Source organism: Artemia sp. Qi Xiang Cuo, chromosome 3, assembly GCF_049724085.1.
Source record: "Artemia sp. Qi Xiang Cuo chromosome 3, ASM4972408v1, whole genome shotgun sequence".
In the NCBI taxonomy this organism is placed as follows: domain Eukaryota; kingdom Metazoa; phylum Arthropoda; class Branchiopoda; order Anostraca; family Artemiidae; genus Artemia; species Artemia sp. Qi Xiang Cuo.
The window spans coordinates 37,454,646-37,478,869 of record NC_142796.1 but is presented as its reverse complement, the minus strand read 5'-3'; the positions used below and the strand labels follow the sequence as shown (position 1 = coordinate 37,478,869).

Here is a 24,224-nt window from a genome sequence, read left to right as displayed (position 1 = left end):
AGTACCTAACCAAAATAAGAAGTTTAAAGACCTTGTTGATTTATAATAGATATGGTACTGTTCAAAAAGGTGATTAAATTTGCCAAAAGAAGGAGTATCAAGAAAAGAAATTGATGCCCAGAGAGAAAGCTGCAGATGAGCCATTAATGTTGGAAGAACTAAAAAGATGGACATTAGAGTGTATTAAAATGTTTCAGCTAGAAATCAATGCTTGTTGTCAAGACATCAAAGACATATAACTTTGGATTGCTGTCTTGGGGGCCCAGAACATGCTAAGGAGTTCAGAAGCTGAACTGCCAAAATCAGTTGCCAGTTTAGTCGAAACATACAAAGAGATGTGTTCAGAAAATATGTTAAGTTAAATCCCATGTCTGATAAGGTTTTTACATTCAGCAAACATTCCTGAAGAAGAAGCCTGTAAGGAGAGTTCTTTAAGACTACTGCAGTTTATAGTTGAATGTGAGCTCTCAGACTCTTTGCCTGTCTAACTGTAGAATTAAGGTTTTTCATAATGCTGTGTGTCTGTTGTTTCTTGTGAGAGGAGTTTTTCCAAACTGAAGTGTATTAAAATTTATCTTAGATCTATTATGAGCCAAATTCAGCTCTCCTCTAGCTTAGCTATTTTATCCATTTAGATCAGTGTGGCCGAAAAGATCAATTTTGATGAGGATAATTTTCAGTTTGCAGGAAACAAAGTTAGAAAGAAGAGAATTTAAGTAAAATAATGGTTTTTAAAAACAGTACATGTTGTTATGATCCATTATAATGTAACAATGGATGCTATATTAATTTTAGTTGAGCGACTATATTTCAAAATCCCGTTTTTTGTTTATACTTACGTATGCATTAATTTTTTTTATGTTAAAATGTTTACAAATAAATTCTTTAAAATAAACAATTTTACTTTTCCTTTGACTTCTTTGTTTCCATAATGTAAAGATTTTAAATGAGTGATGTTAATTGGTTGTTTAACAGTTTGAAAAAAAAATCCAAAGAAAAATGGGGCAGGGGGTGACAAGTTGAAGTTCTGACCTGGGTGTACACCACTGGTTGCAACTGACCTCTCTTGAGTAATATTAAAAAAAGCAGACAAAGAACAAGTATTGTCATGTAATTACAATCTATCCTTATTGTCCACTTGACCTGTCTCATAATCAGATGGCTAATTACATAGCCTAGTACTGGTGCCTGCACATTGCTACATACAAATTTGATCAACCAGTCTTGGAGTGTTGATCAATTAGCTTTATTTAAAAAAAAAACATTTTCTTTTTATACAAAAAACTGAATTAAACAACTGAATCTTTCAGAGGCAATGCTATAGTGTTACCTATAGTAAAGAGTCATAATTCTTCAATTTTTGATTATTTATTATTTTTTCCCCAACATGCACTTCATATGGAAGTAGTAGTCATATAAACTTTGGAGGGGGCCAATTTGATTGGAAATGGAAAGTTTTACTGCCCTGTTTAAGAGTCAAAAGTGATTGGAGGACACCTATCCCCCCCCCCCATGTCTTCTTTTCCCCAAATGCATCAATAAAATTTCTGGGATAACTATTTTATTCAAAATAGTCCAAAGGTCATAGAACTATGCTTCCCTCCCCCAGCCCAGGGGCAAGGAATATAGGTTATGCAAATTGCTAATATAAAACGTTTTTATGGAAGGGGTGGTTGTCAAACCTTTGGAGGAGGCTTGTTTTTATTTTAAACCAAAAGTTCTAGTTCCCTTTTTAAGAGTCAAAAGTGACGAGAGGGGAACCTGCCCCTTTGTCCCCAAATGCTTCCTATCAAAGCCATTTTGTTCAAAATAATCCAAAGGTCAAATCACTATGCTCCCATGTTTGACCCCCTTTCCGCCAGGGTAACAACACCCATTGTCAACATATAAGGTTCTTATTGAAGGGTTGATCATGTAAATTTTTGCAGGGGTTTCATTCAATTGGTAATCAGAAGTTGTACTGTCCTTTTTAAGAGTCATATTTATATTAGTACATGTTGTATGATTGTTTTGGGTTTCATTTACTCTTTAATAGTAATCTCTGGTGGTTTTCAGTTTTAATTATTATAGGAATTTATTTCTGCTGGTCTTAAAATTAATATTGCTCTTTACTTTTTTTTGAAAAACTTCTTTTTTAGAAAGTTTTTTTTTTTAATTAATTCATAAATTAGCAAAATTTACATGATATCAATTCTAGTTTTGATAAACCTTGAGTCAGAATCCCTATTCCTAATTCTAATTCACCATCATCATTTCTTTGAACTGTTTAGATGGATTTAATTTGCAATAATAAATTTAAAATGTTATTGATGCTTCAGCATCAGCATTCAAGAATTTAAAGAAAATTAATTGTCATAATCAATATCGGGTGTTTAAATAATTAGTAACAGACTGTTACCTTACTCATCTCTTTGAGCTGAATATTGTTATGTTTCATATTACCTTGTTATTTTGCTTAGGGTGTTGTTCTTTGGAACTTCCTCTGGTATTTACAAGGGTTGCCTAGAAACTAAAACAATTTTTTTTTTTTTTTTTTTTACCAAAAATGGTATAGCCTCGATAATATAGGTACAAAGTATGTCAAATTCAATTCCAAAGTTTTTTTCAACAGAAAAAATTATGCATAGCAAGATAAGTAGGAGAATAGTAGTTAAAAATAAATTAAAAAAATCAGCCGATTAAAATCCATAAACTGCCTGCATTCTTTGTAATCTTCCTGACAATAATGGAACCTAAAATTGCTTGCATGTTACCACCTTATACTTGCTGCATTTTACTCCTTGTATTTGTTTCAGATTTAAAATGGATGGTGACATTGAGAAGTTCCAGAGCTTTGGTGATGTTAATGCACCAGACAGTAATGGAATTTTAGAAAAGGGTGATGATGGGTTTGGAAGTGTTTTTATTAGTCCACCATTTTCAGACTCAGAAAAATTTGGTGATTATCCTAATTTTTCACCTGAGGGTGACACAGAAAAAGAACCTTATTTAAACTTTGAAAGTGACACTGATAAAAACCTAAAAGAAATTGGTGAGGTAACTAGTAATATAAAAGATTCAAAAGAAAATGCTTCATATAATTCTGTGGCAGAAGTAATCACCAAGTCTATAGAGATTTATAATGAAAAATCCAAGGATGAAGTTGAAGAAATGGGAAATGGGACTTTGCTAAATATAGTCAAGGAAGAAAGGAAAGAAGAGAGCTCTACTGGAATCACAGAAAAACAGGAAGAAGAGAGAAAGTTGTACATAAATTTTGTTGAAAATCCTATGGAAATAGAAAATATTAAAACTGAGAAAGAAGAAAAAATTAATGTGGCAGTCACAGAGCAAAACCAGCTAAAAAAGAAAGAAGAAAGAGTACGCAAAGACAAAAGAAGTAGTCATGATAAAAGACATAGCTCACATAAATCAAGACATGAATGCAGAAGATGCTATGAAAGATCAAAAATAAGACGTGCCAATGTTGGGGTTCAATGCAGAATTGATAAATCTGCAAAAACTGATCAAGGTGCTTCTCATAAGGATGTGGACATGAGGAAGTTGAAGTATAAACAGCATATGCATATTGAAGTGTACCCCAATGGAGGAGCTTCTGTTGTACATATGTATCAACATGAAATTGCTCACTTAAGTGAAAAGGAGACTGAAGAGCTAGCAAAAGAATTTTTCCAGGTAAGCTTGAAAGTTTTATCTGTAAATTCTTAGATTTAAAAAACATACAAAATCTGACAAAGTAAGTAAATAAGTAAATGGATTACAATGCTTCTTGACTACTGTAGTCCTTGCATTGACTCTGCAGTGTATTACTTCAGCTGGGTTCAATTTCTGGGTTGTATATTACCAAGCTAAGATCAAACCCACTGTGCCACCATAGAGATAATCTGGCAAATTTGATGAAGGTTTGCTAATTCAAATCTTTCATAGGTAAACTTGAAGAACTTGGGTATCTTTGAAAAAAGGCCTTTGCTACGGCTGGGTTCAATTTCTGGGTTGCATATTATCAAGCTAAGATCAAACCCACTGTGCCACCATCTGACAAATTTGATGGAGGTTTGCTAATTCAAGTCTTCCATAGGTAAACCTGAAGAACAGGGATATTTTTGAAAAAAGCCTTTGCTACAGCTGGGTTCAATTTCTGGGTTGCATATTAACAAGCTAAGATCAAACCCACTGTGCCACCATAGATATAATCTGACAAATTTGATGGAGGTTTGCTAATTCAAGTCTTCCATAGGTAAACCTGAAGAACAGGGATATTTTTTAAAAAAGCCTTTGCTACAGCTGGGTTCAATTTCTGGGTTGCATATTAACAAGCTAAGATCAAACCCACTGTGCCACCATAGATATAATCTGACAAATTTGATGGAGGTTTGCTAATTCAAGTCTTCCATAAGTAAACCTGAAGAACAGGGATATTTTTGAAAAAAGCCTGCTACAGCTGGGTTGAATTTGTAGAAGGTAAGCCTAGTTCTGGAAGGTAAAGCCAGCTTATCATTCTTAAGACTGCTACCTGAAAGTGAAAGCCTTTGCTACAGATGGGTTCAATCTCTGGGTTGTAGATTTCCAAGCTAAGATCAAACCCACTGTGCCATCATAGGGATAATCTGACAAATTTGATAGAGGTCTGCTGATTCAAATCTTTCATAGGTAAACCTGAAGAACAGGGGTATTTTTGAAAAAAGCCTTTGCTACAGCTGGGTTCAATTTCTGGGTTGCATATTATCAAGCTAAGATCAAACCCACTGTGCCACCATAGGGATAATCTGACGAATTTGATAGAGGTTTGCTGATTCAAATCTTTCATAGGTAAACCTGAAGAACAGGGTATTTTTGAAAAGAGTCCCCAAAAATTCCAAAAAGTACTTTAAAATGACCATCAATACTTAGTTATGTCATTCTTAAAGGCATATTGCTTTGGTTTACAGTTTTGTACCAAACAAAAGTTTGTATTGAATCATTATCATAGTATAGTCTGTTTTGATTAATGTTGAATAGTTCTGGAAGGTAAAGCCAGCTTATCATTCTTAAGACTGCTACCTGAAAGTGAAAGCCTTTGCTACAGCTGGGTTCAATCTTTGGGTTGTATATTACCAAGCTAAGATCAATCACACTGTGCCACCGTAGGGATAATCTGACAAACTTGATAGAGGTTTGCTGATTCAAATCTTTCATAGGTAAACCTGAAAAACAGGGTATTTTTGAAAAAAAAGTCCCCAAAAATTCCAAAAAGTAAATGATCATAAATACTTAGTTATGTCATTCTTAAAGGCATATTGCTTTGGTTTACAGTTTTGTGCCATACAAAAGTTATATTGAATCATTATCATAGTATAATCTGTTTTGATTAATGTTGAATAGTCCTGGAAGGTAAAGCCAGCTTATCATTCTTAAGAATGCTACCTGAAAGTGAAAGCCTTTGCTACAGCTGGGTTCAATCTCTGGGTTGTATATTACCAAGCTAAGATCAATCACACTGTGCCACCATAGGGATAATCTGACAAACTTGATAGAGGTTTGCTGATTCAAATCTTTCATAGGTAAAACTGAAAAACAGGGTATTTTTGAAAAAAAAGTCCCCAAAAATTCCAAAAAGTAAATGATCATAAATACTTAGTTATGTCATTCTTAAAGGCATATTGCTTTGGTTTACAGTTTTGTGCCATACAAAAGTTTATATTGAATCATTATCATAGTATAATCTGTTTTGATTAATGTTGAATAGTCCTGGAAGGTAAAGCCAGCTTATCATTCTTAAGAATGCTACCTGAAAGTGAAAGCCTTTGCTACAGCTGGGTTCAATCTCTGGGTTGTATATTACCAAGCTACGATCAAACCCACTGTGCCACCATAGGGATAATCTGACAAACCTGATAGAGGTTTGCTGATTCAAATCTTTCATAGGTAAACCTGAAGAACAGGGTATTTTTGAAAAAAAAAGTTCCCAAAAATTCCAAAAAGTACTTTAAAATGATCATAAATACTTAGTTTTGTCATTCTTAAAGGCATATTACTTTGGTTTACAGTTTTGTGCCATACAAAAGTTTATATTGAATCATTATCATAGTATAATCTGTTTTGATTAATGTTGAATAGTCCTGGAAGGTAAAGCCAGCTTATCATTCTTAAGAATGCTACCTGAAAGTGAAAGCCTTTGCTACAGCTGGGTTCAATCTTTGGGTTGTATATTACCAAGCTAAGATCAATCACACTGTGCCACCGTAGGGATAATCTGACAAACTTGATAGAGGTTTGCTGATTCAAATCTTTCATAGGTAAACCTGAAAAACAGGGTATTTTTGAAAAAAAAGTCCCCAAAAATTCCAAAAAGTAAATGATCATAAATACTTAGTTATGTCATTCTTAAAGGCATATTGCTTTGGTTTACAGTTTTGTGCCATACAAAAGTTTATATTGAATCATTATCATAGTATAATCTGTTTTGATTAATGTTGAATAGTCCTGGAAGGTAAAGCCAGCTTATCATTCTTAAGAATGCTACCTGAAAGTGAAAGCCTTTGCTACAGCTGGGTTCAATCTCTGGGTTGTATATTACCAAGCTAAGATCAATCACACTGTGCCACCATAGGGATAATCTGACAAACTTGATAGAGGTTTGCTGATTCAAATCTTTCATAGGTAAACCTGAAAAACAGGGTATTTTTGAAAAAAAAGTCCCCAAAAATTCCAAAAAGTAAATGATCATAAATACTTAGTTATGTCATTCTTAAAGGCATATTGCTTTGGTTTACAGTTTTGTGCCATACAAAAGTTTATATTGAATCATTATCATAGTATAATCTGTTTTGATTAATGTTGAATAGTCCTGGAAGGTAAAGCCAGCTTATCATTCTTAAGAATGCTACCTGAAAGTGAAAGCCTTTGCTACAGCTGGGTTCAATCTTTGGGTTGTATATTACCAAGCTAAGATCAATCACACTGTGCCACCGTAGGGATAATCTGACAAACTTGATAGAGGTTTGCTGATTCAAATCTTTCATAGGTAAACCTGAAAAACAGGGTATTTTTGAAAAAAAAGTCCCCAAAAATTCCAAAAAGTAAATGATCATAAATACTTAGTTATGTCATTCTTAAAGGCATATTGCTTTGGTTTACAGTTTTGTGCCATACAAAAGTTTATATTGAATCATTATCATAGTATAATCTGTTTTGATTAATGTTGAATAGTCCTGGAAGGTAAAGCCAGCTTATCATTCTTAAGAATGCTACCTGAAAGTGAAAGCCTTTGCTACAGCTGGGTTCAATCTCTGGGTTGTATATTACCAAGCTAAGATCAATCACACTGTGCCACCATAGGGATAATCTGACAAACTTGATAGAGGTTTGCTGATTCAAATCTTTCATAGGTAAACCTGAAAAACAGGGTATTTTTGAAAAAAAGTCCCCAAAAATTCCAAAAAGTAAATGATCATAAATACTTAGTTATGTCATTCTTAAAGGCATATTGCTTTGGTTTACAGTTTTGTGCCATACAAAAGTTTATATTGAATCATTATCATAGTATAATCTGTTTTGATTAATGTTGAATAGTCCTGGAAGGTAAAGCCAGCTTATCATTCTTAAGAATGCTACCTGAAAGTGAAAGCCTTTGCTACAGCTGGGTTCAATCTCTGGGTTGTATATTACCAAGCTACGATCAAACCCACTGTGCCACCATAGGGATAATCTGACAAACCTGATAGAGGTTTGCTGATTCAAATCTTTCATAGGTAAACCTGAAGAACAGGGTATTTTTGAAAAAAAAAAGTTCCCAAAAATTCCAAAAAGTACTTTAAAATGATCATAAATACTTATTTTTGTCATTCTTAAAGGCATATTACTTTGGTTTACAGTTTTGTACCATACAAAAGTTTGTATTAAATCATTATCATAGTATAATCTGTTTTGATTAATGTTGAATAGTTCTGGAAGGTAAAGCCAGCCTATCATTCTTAAGACTGCTACCTGAAAGTGAAAGCCTTTGCTACAGCTGGGTTCAATCTCTGGGTTGTATATTACCAAGCTAAGATCAAACACACTGTGCCACCATAGGGATAATCTGACAAACTTGATAGAGGTTTGCTGATTCAATTCTTTAGGTAAACCTGAAAAACAGGGCATTTTTGAAAAAATTCCAAAAAGTACTTTAAAATGATCATAAATACTTAGTTATGTCATTCTGCTTTGGTTTACAGTTTTGTACCATACACAAGTTTGCATTGAATCATTATCATAGTATAACCTGTTTTTCATTAATGTTTCCCTTCAGCCAGGAACAAAAGTAGGATTTTTTACAATGGGGGGAGGGGGTACAATTTAAAGAGTGACAAATTAGGTATAAACTATCAAGAATATATGGTTGAAATTATGAAAATGTTTGGATTTTTTTTTTCAAAGGAGATGGGGTATGGATTCAATTGGGTATCATAGACTGGTTGTTTGAATGTTGTATATTTGTGTCATTTTGTATCAATGCAAAGGGCAATTATGTCCAAAGCTCCCTTCCTTTCATAGAAAAATATCCTCTTTTGCTTTGTAGCTGAACTTTTTAAGTTACAACATCCATATAGTAAAATTAAAAGAAGTAGGAGTAAACCAGTAAAACTAGTAAAAGAACCATAACTAGTAAAAAAAAGTACTTAAAAAAATTACATAGTTTGCAAGTATGTTTCTCCTATTTTTCATAAATACTGGGAGATTTGATGGAGAAAGCTCTTTTTATGGAAAGATTTGATGGAGATTGTACTTTTTATGCTACTTTCAAATATATATCCTATCAAAATTATAGTGCTCCATTAGAGGTAATATACATCAGTCAGTTTGTGAACTAAGGAAATTGTGGTTTTTATGGAAGGAAATATTTTGATATCCAGCTGACTCAGCACTCATCTCTGTTTTTTTTAAATGATACTCTGCTATGAAATAAGTTTCATTTTTTAGAGTCAACCCTTAAAAAAACAGAGAAAAGGGTAAGTATGTGTTCTTAGGAGGAATAGGATCAGAAGAATCTTTTTGGAGGTAGCAGTGAATTTATATTTGGAGGTTGGGGCCAAATATAAAAAAATCATTTTATTTCAAAAACCTTATAAAAACTTCAAAGGAAATTTTATAAGATTTTATAGATGCAGCCATTAGATAAAAATCTGAAATTTTACTGATGAACTAAATGCATTTGATGGAATAGTTCTGGAAGGTAAAGCCAGCTAATCCAACAGTTTGTGGTAACAAACTGTAAGTAAGGAGCAACCTGGCTCAATTGTAACTGAAACTCTGAAAAACATAATTTTGATACCAATAGATGCATCAAAAGAATCAAATTTTTATAATGATTTCAAATATATAAGTTTCATGAAGTTTAGCCATAACAATGAAAGGTTACGTGCCTGAGAAAATTTGCCTTATTTTCAAAAAAGGGGGAAACACCCCGTAAAAGTCATAGAGGTTTCAAGCTCCTATCTGCAAAAATGTGGAAATCTGTATTTTTGCCAGAAGAAAGATCACGGATGCGTGTTCATTTGTTTGTTTGTTTGTTTTTTTCCCCCAGGGGTGATCATATCGACCCAATGGTTCTAGATTATCGCGGGAGGGCTCCTTCGAACGGAAATTAAAAGTTCTAGTGCCCTTTTTAAGTGACAAAAAAATGGAGGGCAACTAGGTCCCCTCCCACGCTCATTTATTTCCCAATGTCACTCAATCAAAATTTTGAGATAACCATTTTGTTCAGCAAGATCAAAAAATATAATAACTATGTCTTTGAGGATGACTTAATCCCCCACAGTCCCCAGGGGAAGGGCTGCAAGCTATGGATTTTGCCCAATGCGTAAAAATAGTATTGGTTTATGGGAGGTATACATCTGTTTTCAGGGGGGATGTTTGCTGGTAGTGGGGGTTGGTGGGTTAGGGGTTACGTCGGAGGATTCTTACATGGAGGAAGTTTTCATGTGGGAAGGGACAATGCTATGAAGGGGGCGCCGTATTCCCAGCATTATTTTTAAAAAACTGATCAGAAATTAAATAAAAAAAAAACAAGTTTTCAACTGAAAACTTTTCCACATAAAAAATTTAAACAAATAGAAACTATTACGTATATGAATGGGTTCACCCCCTAGTCAAAACCTCTCTCACGCTAAAGTTTTCTTCTGTACTTTCCTAAGAGCTATTTATTCTAATTAACGGTCTTTGTGATTAAGGGGCCATTCTTAAAGAATTGGAAAAAAAAATTCGAACTTAAGCGTAAAGAGCGAGATATTGACTAAGGGGGCCAACCCCCTAAGATACGGAATAAAAATATACAAATATAGAAGTTCGTTACGTAAGTCAATTCGTAAGTTATGTATATTTATTGCTAATAAAACTTCCGTAAATAAAATTAAACAACTTCAGAGAAAGCCATTTACCAAAAAAAGTAAAGTTAATATACAAATTTTGTTTTAATTATTCATGTATGGTGAGCCAAAATCAAAACCTGCATTAATTCCAAAACGTTCAGAAATTAAATTAAAAAAAACAAGTTTTTTTAACTGAAAGTAAGGAGCAACGTTAACACTTAAAACAAACAGAAATTATTCCATATATGATAGGGGCTGTCCCCTCCTCAACGCCTCGCTCTTTACGCTAAAGTTTCACTCTGTCTCACAGCTTTATTTTTAAATACAATAAGCAACTTTAGCGTAAAGAGCGAGACATTGAGGAGGGGACAGCCCCTTTCATATCAGAAATCATTTCTGTTCGTTTTAAGTTTTAATGTCGCTCCTTACTTTCAGTTTAAAAAACTTGTTTTTTTTTTATTTAATAATTCTTAAGACTGCTACCTGAAAGTGAAAGTCTATGTGTATTATAATATGACTGTTACATGCACGTTTAATAGATTGGAAAATCAAACTATTCATGAGGTAAGACAATTTTTGTGTGTGCTTCTGTATAGAAATAGTGTTTTATTAATTATGTAAAGAAACCTTATGGGCCAGAACGTATTAAAGGCAGACTTTTCAATACCTCAACCAGAAGATGCAGATTGAAAAAAAAACAACAAAAAACAGTTGGATGCACATAGTGGATCTTTTCTCCAAATACCAGCTGTGTCAAGTGTACATACATGAACCTCAAAATTTATTTGTTTTTTTTTTCAAATTGATCTTGTAGACAACTGGGTGGAAATGAATACATACTTGAGAGCCATGGCTAATTAGAGTAAAGCCAAGACAGATAGTCTCTGTGAGAGGCAAAGCTGGCATAAGTTTTTCAGAGTTGTATAAAAATGATTCATTTTGCTTGTTGATGATATTCTATAATCTATCCTAGGACAGAAATAAGGTGTATAGGCATAGAGACTACTACAAAGGAGTAGTGCTGACACCCCTGTGCCTTCTAATGACCATAACATAATTTTCACTTTGCTGTAGACAATCTTTGTTTTTCAAAGATTTTATTCCTAAAAGTGTTAATAATTTTGCATTTATTAAAGTTAAAAAAGAGAAAACGTCTAAAATATATTTCGTTTTCAGTAAAGCGCAAATTATTTTCTAGTCTTTGGAAGGCACAGGGTACATTAGCCTTACTCCTCTGTGGTACTTTCTGCTTGTTTTGAGTTTGACTTGCCTATTTGTTGTAATTTTTGTTTGTTTTGCTTTTTATTTATTTATTGATGGTGATTTATGGCAGTTTTGCACTTGCAAAATTATGTAACTTTATTTCTGCTTATCTTTGGTTTAATGTAGCTCTACATTTCTCTGAAAGACGTTTTGTGGGAAAGTTTTTTAAAATTAATTTTTGCTCATTATTGGTTAACATAGTCTTTTCTATTGGTTAAGAAAATAATATTTATTTTTCGGGATTGATGAGATCAGCGCACTCCATTTAAAAAGTGCTGGGCCCGCTCTCATTAGTCACGTAACTCCTGATGCAGATTATCCTCATTCAGAGTATTGTCCCAACCACTTTCTCAATTGGAGATCTTACGCCAGTTCTTAAAAAAGGAAAAATTACCATGCAATACTCCTCTTTCCGTCCAATCACGATTGCTACTTCTCTTTGCAAGTTATTTGAACCAGGGTTGCCACCCTGACCTGGAAGAATTTACTAAATCGGAGAGGAAAAATTTACTAGATCGTATCTGTTTTTACTAAATGCTCAAAAAAAAATTTTGCGCGTGCGGCTACGCCGCACGCGCACCATCAAGCATCGATTTTTGCTATAGGAGGATAATCAATACAATTTTCTTCTTCTTCTTCTATTTCACAGCAGGCGGGCTTTTCAGTTGATTCTATTTAGCCCTTTTCCTTTTGCTTCACTCTGTTGGCTACAGAGCTACTGGCTTGGTTGTCTCTTATATATTAGATATTCTCAGATATCTTTCAGTAGATCTTTCGACTCAAGGAGTTCAAATATAAGATGATAGATATCGATTTCTGTGCTCGGTGTGCAGGTATAGTCTGCTAGGCTCTTGGCTGATACTGAGATTTTGTGGTGTTTGAAGCACTTTAACAGTTTAAAATGCAAGGTATACTGTGCAGACGTCAGCATATTACATTCAAATAGGCAGTGGTCAATTGTTTCACTATTAATATTATAATACCTGCAAAGAGGGGACAGGGGAACTGAACCACTTGAATTAGGAAACTGATACGAGAATGCAAGAAAGTTTAGTCCATTTGCTCCAGAACTAATTCTATGATAAATTTTAGAAAAATACTTATTGGGAAAGGGGGAAAGAGTAGGATTTTTCTTACTAAACATAATATCTGATAGTCTCCATCGGTAAATATCTCTAATGGGGATTGGTCTCCCACTTGGCTGGTCAATATTTATAGCATTTTTTGCTATTTCATCAACCTGATGATTACTACTTATGCCAGAGTGGCTAGGAATATACTGAAGATAAGTTCTTATGCCACTTGAAGCAAGATTATCTATAATACTAAGACAATGATAAGTGTGAATATCCAGCTTATACTGAGGAGCTGAAGACAGCAACTCAAGTCTTGATAAAGAGTCAGAATAAACTACAATATTATTTGAATTAGCAATCAATGGTTTATTTTCCATAAGATGTTCTAATGCCATGATTATGGCATTTAACTCTGCAGATATTATAGATACATTATTGTACAATCTCACCCATTGCAATTTGCAAGTGAGGAAGGAAGGCACCACTTGCTACCTTCTCATTCATTTTGGACCCATCAACAAAGATTTGGATATGGTTTTTATAAGTGATTGTATTAAGTTCAGCAAATTTTTCCTGGACAAAGTGATGGGGACTAAATCTTTAGTCCACTTTGAGAAATCAGTATTTATTATGGGGATTGACCAATTCCATGGAGGGGATGGGGGGAAAGTAGGTGCAATAGACTTTGCGGGTACAGGGAACTTAGATAAGATAAGATAAGATATTTATTTCGAAAAATGACTATCACAGGCCTCGAAGGGCCGAATTCGCATTTCGGGGTCATATAACAAAAAAAGACATAGAATTATCACAACAACTAAAAAACTGGCTAAACAATGCCAAAAACAACAATATCAGAAAGGCAAAGCCATTCATTAGTCTAAAAAACAAAAAGTGTCAAATGTAAGAAAGTTAAAAAGGCACAAATTAAAACAAAACCAAAAAAGAAAATTGAGATAAAAATAATGTTAAAAAGGTTTAAAAGAGAATATATAAAAAGGGGAGGGAACAGAAGAGCCAAATGGACACCAGCATGGGTATCACCAGTAAAAAAAAAAAAAAAAAAAAAAATAGTGGTTTTTTTTGATCAGTAATGAAGGGGACAAAGGTTTTTTTTTATATCTGGAGGTAGAACAACGGATGGCGGACAAGATAGGGACGGGTGCAGTGACAGTACGTGGCAGGCGGTGTCTGGATGGGGAGTGTCTTTTGGGGAAAATGTTTTCTGTGCGAGGGTTTATTATCGCATTTTTTGCCAAACGGAGGAACAGCATTCCTCTCCTGTGCTCAAGAGTTTCCAGCTTGGCTTTTTTTAGAAGGAGTGAATATGATACCAAAGCTTCTTTAAAAATTAGTCTTAGGGCTCTTTTTTGAATAGATTGAATTTTATCAGATTCATCACGGGAGATACCAGGTTGCCAAACTGGACAAGCATATTCAAGATGCGGGCGGAAAAAGGAAGTATAAATCCTTAAAGAATGGGATGGGGAGACGTTAAATTTATTCAAGAGCTTAAGGAGAAACATGGACGCATTAGCTCTACGGACAATATCATTCACGTGGATATCCCACTTTAAATTAGAGGAAATTGTAACCCCAAGTAATTTAAAGGAAGACACAGAAATATCTGGGGGGATAGGGTCAAGGAATGCGGGAATAGATTTCAAGAAATTTATCGTCATTATATTTGATTTAGTGGAATTTACTTTCATATTTAGGTTCTTAGCTTCATCCGAAATGTGGGATAGAATTTCAAGGGGGTCACTTTTAATATTCCTATGATATACTTCGAGGATCGTCAAGTCATCATCCACGTATTTCCACCTTCTTCTGAATATTGGCATACTCATCTGCAATGCCTCTATATATGGCTGGATTTCTTAACCAAATATGCAGGGTGTGTGAGCGATTTGATTCAATTTTTCTAAGATATTTTATCGAAAGAAATCAACCTCCCTCCCTTTGCGTTATTAATCCACTCCCAATTAGCATGAACGCAGTGCTTGTGGATTTCTAAAAACCAAAAAAGAGATATATTCCATTGTGGTATCGTTTTTCAATTTTTTGTATTTGGGTCTCTTCATATCCACCATAGACGATGAGCCTATTGTCAATATGGGGTCTTATATATGATTTATAGAACTGGAGTAAGGTTTTCTCCTTACAACCCCAGGGTGTGGAAAGAAGTCTTTTTAGCATAATTGTTTTTCTATAGCATTTTTTTATTGTGTTTAAATGTGGAGGTGGAAATTAAGTTTTTGGTCAAGCATGAGACCAAGGTAATTAATATGATTATCTTCTGGAATAGTTGTTCCATTTAGAGTTAGTCTTGTATTAACAAGATTTTGCTTTCGGCGAAATTGGATTATTTTTGACTTGGTAGGTGCAATGGGTAGATCTGAATGTTGAGAGAATTTTTCAAATCGGAAGTGACTTTTGCAGCTTTGACTATGCAATCTCAAAGGTATTGCCAGATAGCCATAGTACCAGATTATCAGCATATTGTAGATTCGTGTGGGGGAGGTTCATGTCGCAGAGATATAGGGCAAAGAAGAGGCAGCTGAGGACTGCTTCCCGAGGAAGGCCTTTGGTTATTGTCTTTTGGGGTGAAGAGGCTGAACCTACACAAACAATGAAACCTCGCAATTCTATGAAAGATTTTGTAAAAGATACTAGCTTGGGGGGTAGTCCAAGGTTTGCAAGTTTAATTAAAAGGATTTGGTGGTTCACATTGTCATATGCCTCTTCAAAATCTAGGAAAGCTGCAACTAGGGCATTATTTTTTTAGAATGATTCATTTATTGCATTTTTTAACAATATGAAAGCATCTGTTGAGGAATGGTGTTTCCTTAATCCAGTTTGAGTGTGAGGAATCATATTTTTTTTTTCAACAAACCAGAGGAGTCGGTAATAGATAATTTTCTCCATCATTTTCCCAATCACAGGAGTAATCATTATGGGCCTATAAGACTCAGGGTTATTTTTGGGCTTATTTTTCTTTAGAATTGGTAGGAGGGACGAACATTTCCTGATAGCGTAGAACACAGATATAAACCAAGCATGATTACAGTAGTTTAGAAGCTTCTGTTTGTATAAAGGGGCGAGATTCTTTACCCATGTAGGGTGCATATTGTCATAGCTGCTGCTAGTCTTGATCCTAATATGATGAATTGCATTTTTCATTTCCTGAATTGAAAATGGGTGGGTTAGATACTAGGATCCTGGACGTGCTTGGTAACTTGGGTTTTTAGGAATTGCGGGCATTTTGCTATAATTAATTGATGCTAACTTATTAACAAAAAGAGTGGCAAATAGCTTAGCTTTTTCATTATCATTGTCATAATGGGTATTATTATGTATAAGCTCATACAGGAGTGGGTCGGGGGAAGTCTTTTCCCCACAGATGTGGCTTATGACTTTATGTATAATTGGCTCATGTGTTTCTCTGGAGAGATTATTTGCAAAATATTCCAGTAATTATATTTAGCATTTATTATGGTCCTTTTTAGATTAGATTCTGCTTGGAATTTATTAAAATATGTAGTAGGTGATGTTTTTTTTCAAGAATGTTCTCCTAGCTGCCTTTTTTGTTCTCCATTTATTTTGGCACTTATTTGTCCACCATGCTTTGGGAATATGTTTGGGGAAGGCTTCCCTAGGTGTTGTCCAGGAGATAGCATGATTAGCTGTATTTATTAGTAAAGATGCCAAAACTTCAGCATGTGTGTCAGCTGTTGCGTTTGAAATGCATGAATTTTGGTTGAAACTTGTAATTTCATCATTTAGCTTATTTTGGAACATAGGCCAATTCGCTTTAGTATTGATATAATTGGAGGTATGTGATAGGGTTTCAGCAGGTTCGTTTAGGGAGCAAACTATGGCAAAGTGGTCAGTACATAGACTATCAATTTTATTTATATAAATTTTATTCAGAATATTTAAAGACACAATTTCTAGGTCAATTGTAGAGAAACTGCCACTTTTGGGGTTGAAATATGTATTCAGGTTTGGAGGGGTAGCAACAGCTAATTCATTATTATTTGAAGTCATACGCTCAATTAACTTACCAGCTTTATTTGCTGGTTTATTCCCCCACAAAAGGCTGTGGGCATTAAAGTCTCCACAAATAATGACATTTTTCAACATATTAGAATTATTTATATAGCTGAAGAAATCCATGGCATCTGTAATTTGGCCATTAGGGTTATAAGAGCCTAATACGTAAGTTTTTGTATTATTCAGCCAAACACTGATACCAATTGCAACAACATCCTTTACAAAATCTGGAGAGTTGATACCACATAATTTTATATTATTTTTAACTATCAAAGCTACTCCACCTCCTTTTCTCTCTGATGATCTATCCTTTCTCAGGATAGTGTATCCCAGAGACTTAATTTGTTGATTTTGGGTTAAATGAGTTTCCTGGAGGCAAGCAATATTGATGGAATTATTATTCATAAAAGATATTAGTTCATTTAACTTATTTTCTGTAAGTGATCTTACGTTCCACTAGAGTATTGATATGTGTTGTGTTGTTGATTTATTTTTCATATCCCAAAAAAGGATATTTGAACTTGTAGATTTCTGGAATTTTCAATCATACTATGAAAACGAAAGAAAAGAGGAAAAGAGAAGACAAAAAGAAAAAAGATTGTGAAAATTTTAAAATAACATTTTAAGAAATTTAAAAATAAGTTTCTTGTGAATTATTGTCTCGATTTATCAGTAGTTGTACCAAACCAATTGTGCTCAAAAGCCTCCTCAGGGCCAAGATGTGGTGTTTTCTTTTGTGGATGGTGATGTTTTCTCCGCATTATTGTATAGATGGTCTTTTATAACATAAATATACTGTCTTGCTGATACTAAAGTTTATCTATTCTGGCGATTGAAAGAGCTTCCCCTAAAAAAAGTCCCTCCGGATCTTACCGTAACTACTAACTGAATTGATCCATTTTTGCATTATCTCGGTTGGGCCAGCCCTCTATCACAAAGCTCACACTACAAGTAAAATTCTGAGAATAGGACAATGATCAATGTTGGAGATAATGTAGCGATTGATGATAATAGATTTCAAGAGGTCCTTTCTAGGAGCTCCAAAAAATGGAAAAAAACGTCCCCGATCAAAAGTATTTCCCCTCCCCCTGTCCAAGTTTCTCCTTCCCAAAACTTAGGCATTTACCTCAAAATTACTCCTAATAACCCCTTTGAAATAACAAAGATTGCTACAATAAGGGTTGCAATTTTCAAAATGTTAAAATCAAGGTTTTCTCTTAACATTCACCGTGATGGTTGTTTGCTAATAGCTGTCCAAGATCAGAAATCAGCAGATATAATACTTAATCTAAAATCTCTTCTGAATACCCCAATTAATTCATATAAATGGAACCCAAGACAATCCCCAACAAAAATAGTAGTATATAATGTTCCCCTAGAAATACCAATTCAGGAGTTAAGAGAAGGGCTCTAAGATAGGGCTGGTAACACAATCCCTGCAGAAGAAGTCACTCAACTGTGTAAACCCAACTCTAATAGATTAAAAACAAGTAGATCTTTCCTATTTACACTGAAGGAAAAAATTAATATCCCAGAAAAGTTATTCCTATTTGGGCAAATCGAACTACACAAGGAACACAAGCCAAAGCTTATCCAGTGTCAGAAGTGTCTAAAACTGGAACACACAACAAATAAATGCAATGAAATTCTCCTAGCTTGTAGTAATTGTAAAGGCTCCCATCCTAAGGAGTTGACAACTTGCAACAACACTCAGCCTACATGTATCAAACAGTTCGTGGTAACGAACTGTAAGTAAGGAGCGACCCGGCTCAATGGTAACCGAAACTCTAGAAAACGGGTTTTTGATACCAATAGATATATCAAAAGAATCAGATTTCAATTCTGATTTCAAATATATAGGTTTCATTAAGTTTAGTCCTACACATAAAAAGTCAAGCGCTTGAGAAAATTTGCCTGATTTTCAAAAAAAGGAGGAAAAATTCCTTAAGAGTTTTAGAACCTTAATGAAAATCTCTCCATCAGATTCAGCGTATCAGAGAACCCTACTGTAGAGTTTTCAAGCTCCTATCTACAAAAATGTGGAATTTTACATTTTTTGCCAGAAGAAAGATCACGGATGCGTGTTTATTTATTTATTTTTTTTTTTTTTTCGACCCAGTGGTCCTAGAATATCGTGGGAGGGCTCATTGGAACGGAAATTAAAAGTTCTAGTTCCCTATTTAAGAGACCAAAAAAAATGGAGGGCAAGTAGGCCCCCTCCCATGCTTATTTTTTCTCAAAGTCACCCGATCAACATTTTTAGATAGCCGTTTTGTTCAGAATGGTCGAAAATATGATAAATATGTCTTTTAGGGTGACTTAATCTCCCGAAGTTCCCAGAGGGAGGGCTAAAAGTTATGAACTTTACCCAATGTTAACATATAGTATTGGTTATTGGGAAGTATACAGAAGTTTTCAGGAGGTTTTTTCTGGTAGGGGGCGGGAAGGGTGGGTCGGGGGTTAGGTTGGAGGATCGGTTCCTGAAGGAAGTTTTCATGGGGGCAGGGAAATTGCCATGAAGGGGGCGCCGGACTTGCCAGCATTATTTATTGGTTATTGGAAAGTATACAACCATTTTCAGGAAGGATTTTTTCTGGGGGGGGGGGCCTAGAGGAGGGAGTTACTCTGGAGAATATTTCCGTGGAGGATGTTTCTATGGGGTAAGAGACAGTTCTATGAAGGGGGCGCCGGATTTCCAAGCATTAGAAATTAAATCGATCATTAGACGATCAGAAATTAAATAAAAAAACAAGTTTTTTCAACTGAAATGTAAGAAGGAATATTAGAACTTAAAACGAACAGAAATTATAACGTATGTGAGGGGGTTCTCCCCCAAGTCAATACCTCGCTCTTTATAAGTTTTATTAAGTTAAGTATTACTCATCAAATACTCCCGGCCTGAGAAAGTTTGCTTGATATTTTAAAGAGGGGGGGGGGAAACATCCCCTACCAGTGAAAGAATTTTAATGAAAATTAAACCGTCGGAATTCAAAGTATCGAAAAACTTTCTAACATAGGTTTCAAGATCATATCTGCCAAAATCTGTAACTTTTTATTTTTTCCCAGAAGAATAATATACAAATATAGAAGTTAGTTACATAAGTTAATTTGTAAAGACATCCATTTAGCAAAAGAAAAGTAAAATTTTTATGCAAATAAAAGCTGCATTAACTAACAAAACGATAATAAATTAAATAAAAAAATAATTTTTTTTAAATGAAAGTAAGGAGAGACATTAAAATTTAAAACGAACAGAAATTATTCTGTATATGGATGGGGTCGTGCCGGCCTCAAAACTTTGCACTTTACGCTAAATTTTTACACTGTATCAAAACTTTATTTTCAAAAAAAAAAAAAAACTTTAGCTTAACGCGTGAGGCTTTGAGGAGGGGACAGCCCCTTTCATTTACGGACTAATTTCTGTTCGTTTTAAGTTTTAATGTCGCTCCTTACTTTCAGTTTAAAAAACTTGTTTTTTTTATTTAATCAATTTTAAAGGCCCATACGAATACATAAATAAGTCGCAATCCCCTTCATACAAGAAAAGAGCACTAGCACTCCAAATAAAAACAGAGAAAGCTATATCATACCCTTTTGCAGCAATTGATGCAAATACTGTCCACTCACAGCAAATCAAACCCATATTGAAACAAAATAAAACCCCCAAGTCAAACATTCCCAATGCACCAAGTAATCCTTGCGAAACACCATCCTTTAATCCCCCTAACTCACATCTCTGTCAGAAAGAATCACCAAGCCAACAAGCCTCCTTGCCTAGTGAGATGAGGTTGGCATGGCACCCCCTCCCAACAAGAAACAAGCCAGAAACACTACCAGGAATTAATCCCTTAACTGACAAACTGGATGCACAACAAAGCATGCAAACCCCAAATATATGCTTATCCATGCTAAACTGCAATGCAGTTCAGGCCATGAATATACAACAACAACAGAAAACAAAAATCATTGCTTAATTGGCAAAAATTTACATCCCTAATCATATGCTCATTCAAGCAAAAAAAGATCTTGCTTTACTATTAACAAAGCTCAACATTGATACACAGTCAAATGAAAAATAAATAAACAACACAACACATATCAATGCTCCAGTGGAACGTAAGATCACTCACAGAAAATAAGTTAAATAAACTAATATCTTTCATGAATAATAATTCCATTAATATTGCTTGCCTCCAGGAAACTCATTTAACCCAAAATCAACAAATTAAGTCTCTGGGATACACTATCCTGAGAAAGGATAGATCATAAGAGAGAAAAGGAGTTGGAGTAGCTTTAATAGTCAAAAATAATATAAAATTCTGTGGCATCAACTTTCCAGATTTTGCAAATGATGTTGCTACAAAATAATACAAAAACTTACATAATAAGCTTTTATAACCCTAATGGACAAATTACAAATGTCAGGGGTTATTTCAGCCATATAAATAGTTCTAATATGTTGAAAAATATCATTATTTGTGGTGACTTTAATTCCCACAGCCTTCTTTGTGTGACTAAATCAGAAAATGAAGAATGTAAGTTCATTGAACGTATGACTTCAAATAGTAATGAATTAGCTGTTGCTATTCCTCCAAACCTGAAGACATGTTTCAACACCAAAAGTCGCAGATTCTCTACAGCTGATATACAAATTGTGTCTTCTAATATTTTGAATAAAATTTATATAAATAAAATTGATAGTCTATGTACTGACCACTTTGCCATAGTTTGCTACCTAAACGAACCTGCTGGGACCGTATCACATACCTCCAAATATATCAACACTAAAGCAGCATCCCCCCTGAACAGTTCCTTAAAACCTCACCTTAATACCCTAGACATCGGTAGCAGTCATAGTAGTAGCAGTATTCCCATTGCACCTTTTTTTCAACATCCACCTCAACACCTGTTGAAGTTTCAACTTAATACCCTAAACAGTTCCTGTGGCGTTTCTGATACATTCTTTTGACAATCTGCATGCACATAGTGTGTTTTGATTTAGTTCAACATTCCCTGAAATTTTCACGTTAATACCCTTAGCTTTAGCAGCAGTAGAAGTAGTAGTAATATGTAAATATTGCATTTTGGAGAGTTCAACATCCCCCACAACATGCCCTGCAAGTTCCTAACATTTTTCTGATACACCCTTTGATGACCTGTATGCACATACCGTTTTTTGATTTTGTTCAACTTACCACTCAATGTCTCTGGAAATTTTTACTTCATTGCCCTTAGCTTTAGTATTAGTAGTAACAAGAGTAGTAGCAGTAGTAGTAGTACTGCACTGCACGATTCGCATTTTTTTCAATTGAACCTCACTTATCATGTCCTGAAAGATTCAAAAATAATGCTCTAAGCCATACCCAAGACGTTGCTCATACACCCTTTTCACAACATGTGTGCACATAATATCTTTTGATTTAGTTCAACTTCCCCCTCAACATTCTATGAGATATTCACCTTAATCCCCTTTGCCTTAGTAGTAGTTACAGTAAAAGTATTAGTTCTAGCATAGTAGTAGTATTAGTTATAGCAAGCACACATTGCCTTTTGATCAATTGATCACCCCCCTCATCGTTCCCTGAAAGTTTCAACTTAATACTTCCTGATTGTATTCCTAAGTTGCGCCTTTTAGGCAACCTGCATGCACATAGCATGTTTTGATATAGTCCAACCCTTCCCTCAGCATTAATTGAAAGCTTCAGCTAAATACCTTTGGCCTTTTTAGAGACCAAGGTTTAAACTTGCCTACCTTTCCTGATGACAAATACTATATGTAAACAATGGGTGAATCGTAATGCTGTGTGGGGGTGGGGGGAGTTTAATCCCCAGAGACATAGTTATTGGACCTTTCAACTATGACGAACAAAATGGTCATGTATATATTTAGATTAGATACCTTTGGGGGAAAAGGGGTGTGGGATGGGGGTTGGTTGCCCTCCATTCAATTTCGACTCTGAAAAAAGGCACTAGAACTCAACTTCCAATCCAATGAGACCCTTTCGAATTTTCTGCAGCAACCCCTTCTATAATAAGTGCATTAAAAAAAACACAGAGATTAAAACAACACTATTGCACTGCCTATGATTCCCCAGTTTTTTGGTCCTTCGTCCCTCCCACTTGGTGAACTCTTAAGAAAATACCAAAGTATTCTAAATCTGATTGACTGCATTTTCTTTCTTCTTTCCCTTCTTTTTTTATGACATTTCAGTTTTTGCTGTGACAATATTTTTGATTTTTGGGCGTTTGACATGGAGATCCTGTTGATACTTTTTTCTTTCTTTTTTGTAGGTTGTATATGCTGAAGATGAAAACGGCCATGCTAAACATGTAATGGGAATTGTGCATGATGCTGCCAGGTATTTACCAGATCTATTGGACTATATGGCTGACAATTACCCTTTACTTACAGTACAGAATGGTGCTATTGGAAAAACCTCTGATGTTGAAACTTGTACAATGGCATCATATAGAGAACAGGTAATTTCAACGTAATAAAACCATGATCGACTTCTTTCGACTTCTTTTTTTAGGTTGGACTTCTTTCAGGTTTTCTTATAGGATATCTTGGGAAAATTAGATATTTGAAAAAATGGATGTCTGATAATCAAAACTGGTTTAATTTTTAATGTCAAATGTATTAATTGTATGCATTTATCTCATTTCTCAAGTGAGATATGTCATTCATTTCTCATGTCTCATTTTCTCAAAATCTGTATTGGAAGAAATGTCCTTTGCATTAGTTTTCTAAGGTACCCAATAATCTCCCCGCGGTGCTGGTGGATATTATGGGGCTCTTCTAAATGAGGGAGGAAGGGAGCAAGGGTGCCAATTGGGAGACGTGTGTAACTATCCCCTTAGATTATATAGCCTCCTCATTGATTTTGAAAAGTACCTCTTTTGATATTTTCATTGAAAAAATAAAAGCAAGATCCCCCACCCCCCTTGATTTTGAAAAATCTCTTCTTTGTATCTTCATTAATCAAAAATTAAAAAAAAAACCCTGTCCCTTTACATATTAGTGAATTGATGTTCCTGGGTTGGGGGCAGAGAAAGCACTCTCTGGCATAAAAGCTCAGTTTTCAGATTCTTTAATTGTTGCTTCAATTTGAATTCTAGCTCATACTTATTTTTAATATATGCTATGAACTCTGTGATTAGTTTTGTGTATAATGTCCTGGTAATCCACAAAAAGGGCTAACCCTTTACATAAAAGGCTAACTGGTATATATGTCAAGGTGTTCTAGAACTTGAAAAAAAATTAATAGTAAACTTATGAAAGCACTCTACTTTCATAGTCAGTATTGATAGTAACTGGGAGTTCTGTCTAGTCCCTAGATAACCAGAAAATGATCGGTCATTCTAAAATTAAGTTTTGTGCGTGGTCTGGAATGCATCAATAAGACATATCATCCTTGAAAATCATATTTAAAGCAAAAAAAAAAAAAAAAAAAAAAAAATATGTATCCTAGTCACACTGTCTCCCAAAGTTGTTTCGATG

General features: G+C 34.6%; 1 protein-coding gene across 2 annotated transcripts in view; it reads left to right on the top strand.

Annotated features, from left to right (window-relative positions):
- The window catches only part of LOC148954064 (uncharacterized), a 64,864-nt gene that overhangs the window by 11,273 nt on the left and 29,367 nt on the right, over window positions 1-24,224 (top strand). For both annotated transcript variants that reach the window (XM_089085778.1, XM_089085780.1), the window contains exons 2-3: window positions 2,796-3,675; window positions 23,015-23,203. In XM_089085778.1, coding sequence (XP_088941904.1) covers window positions 2,803-3,675; window positions 23,015-23,203 — 1,062 coding nt within the window. In that variant the 5' untranslated portion in view covers window positions 2,796-2,802. The remainder of the gene's footprint in view (window positions 1-2,795; window positions 3,676-23,014; window positions 23,204-24,224) is intronic.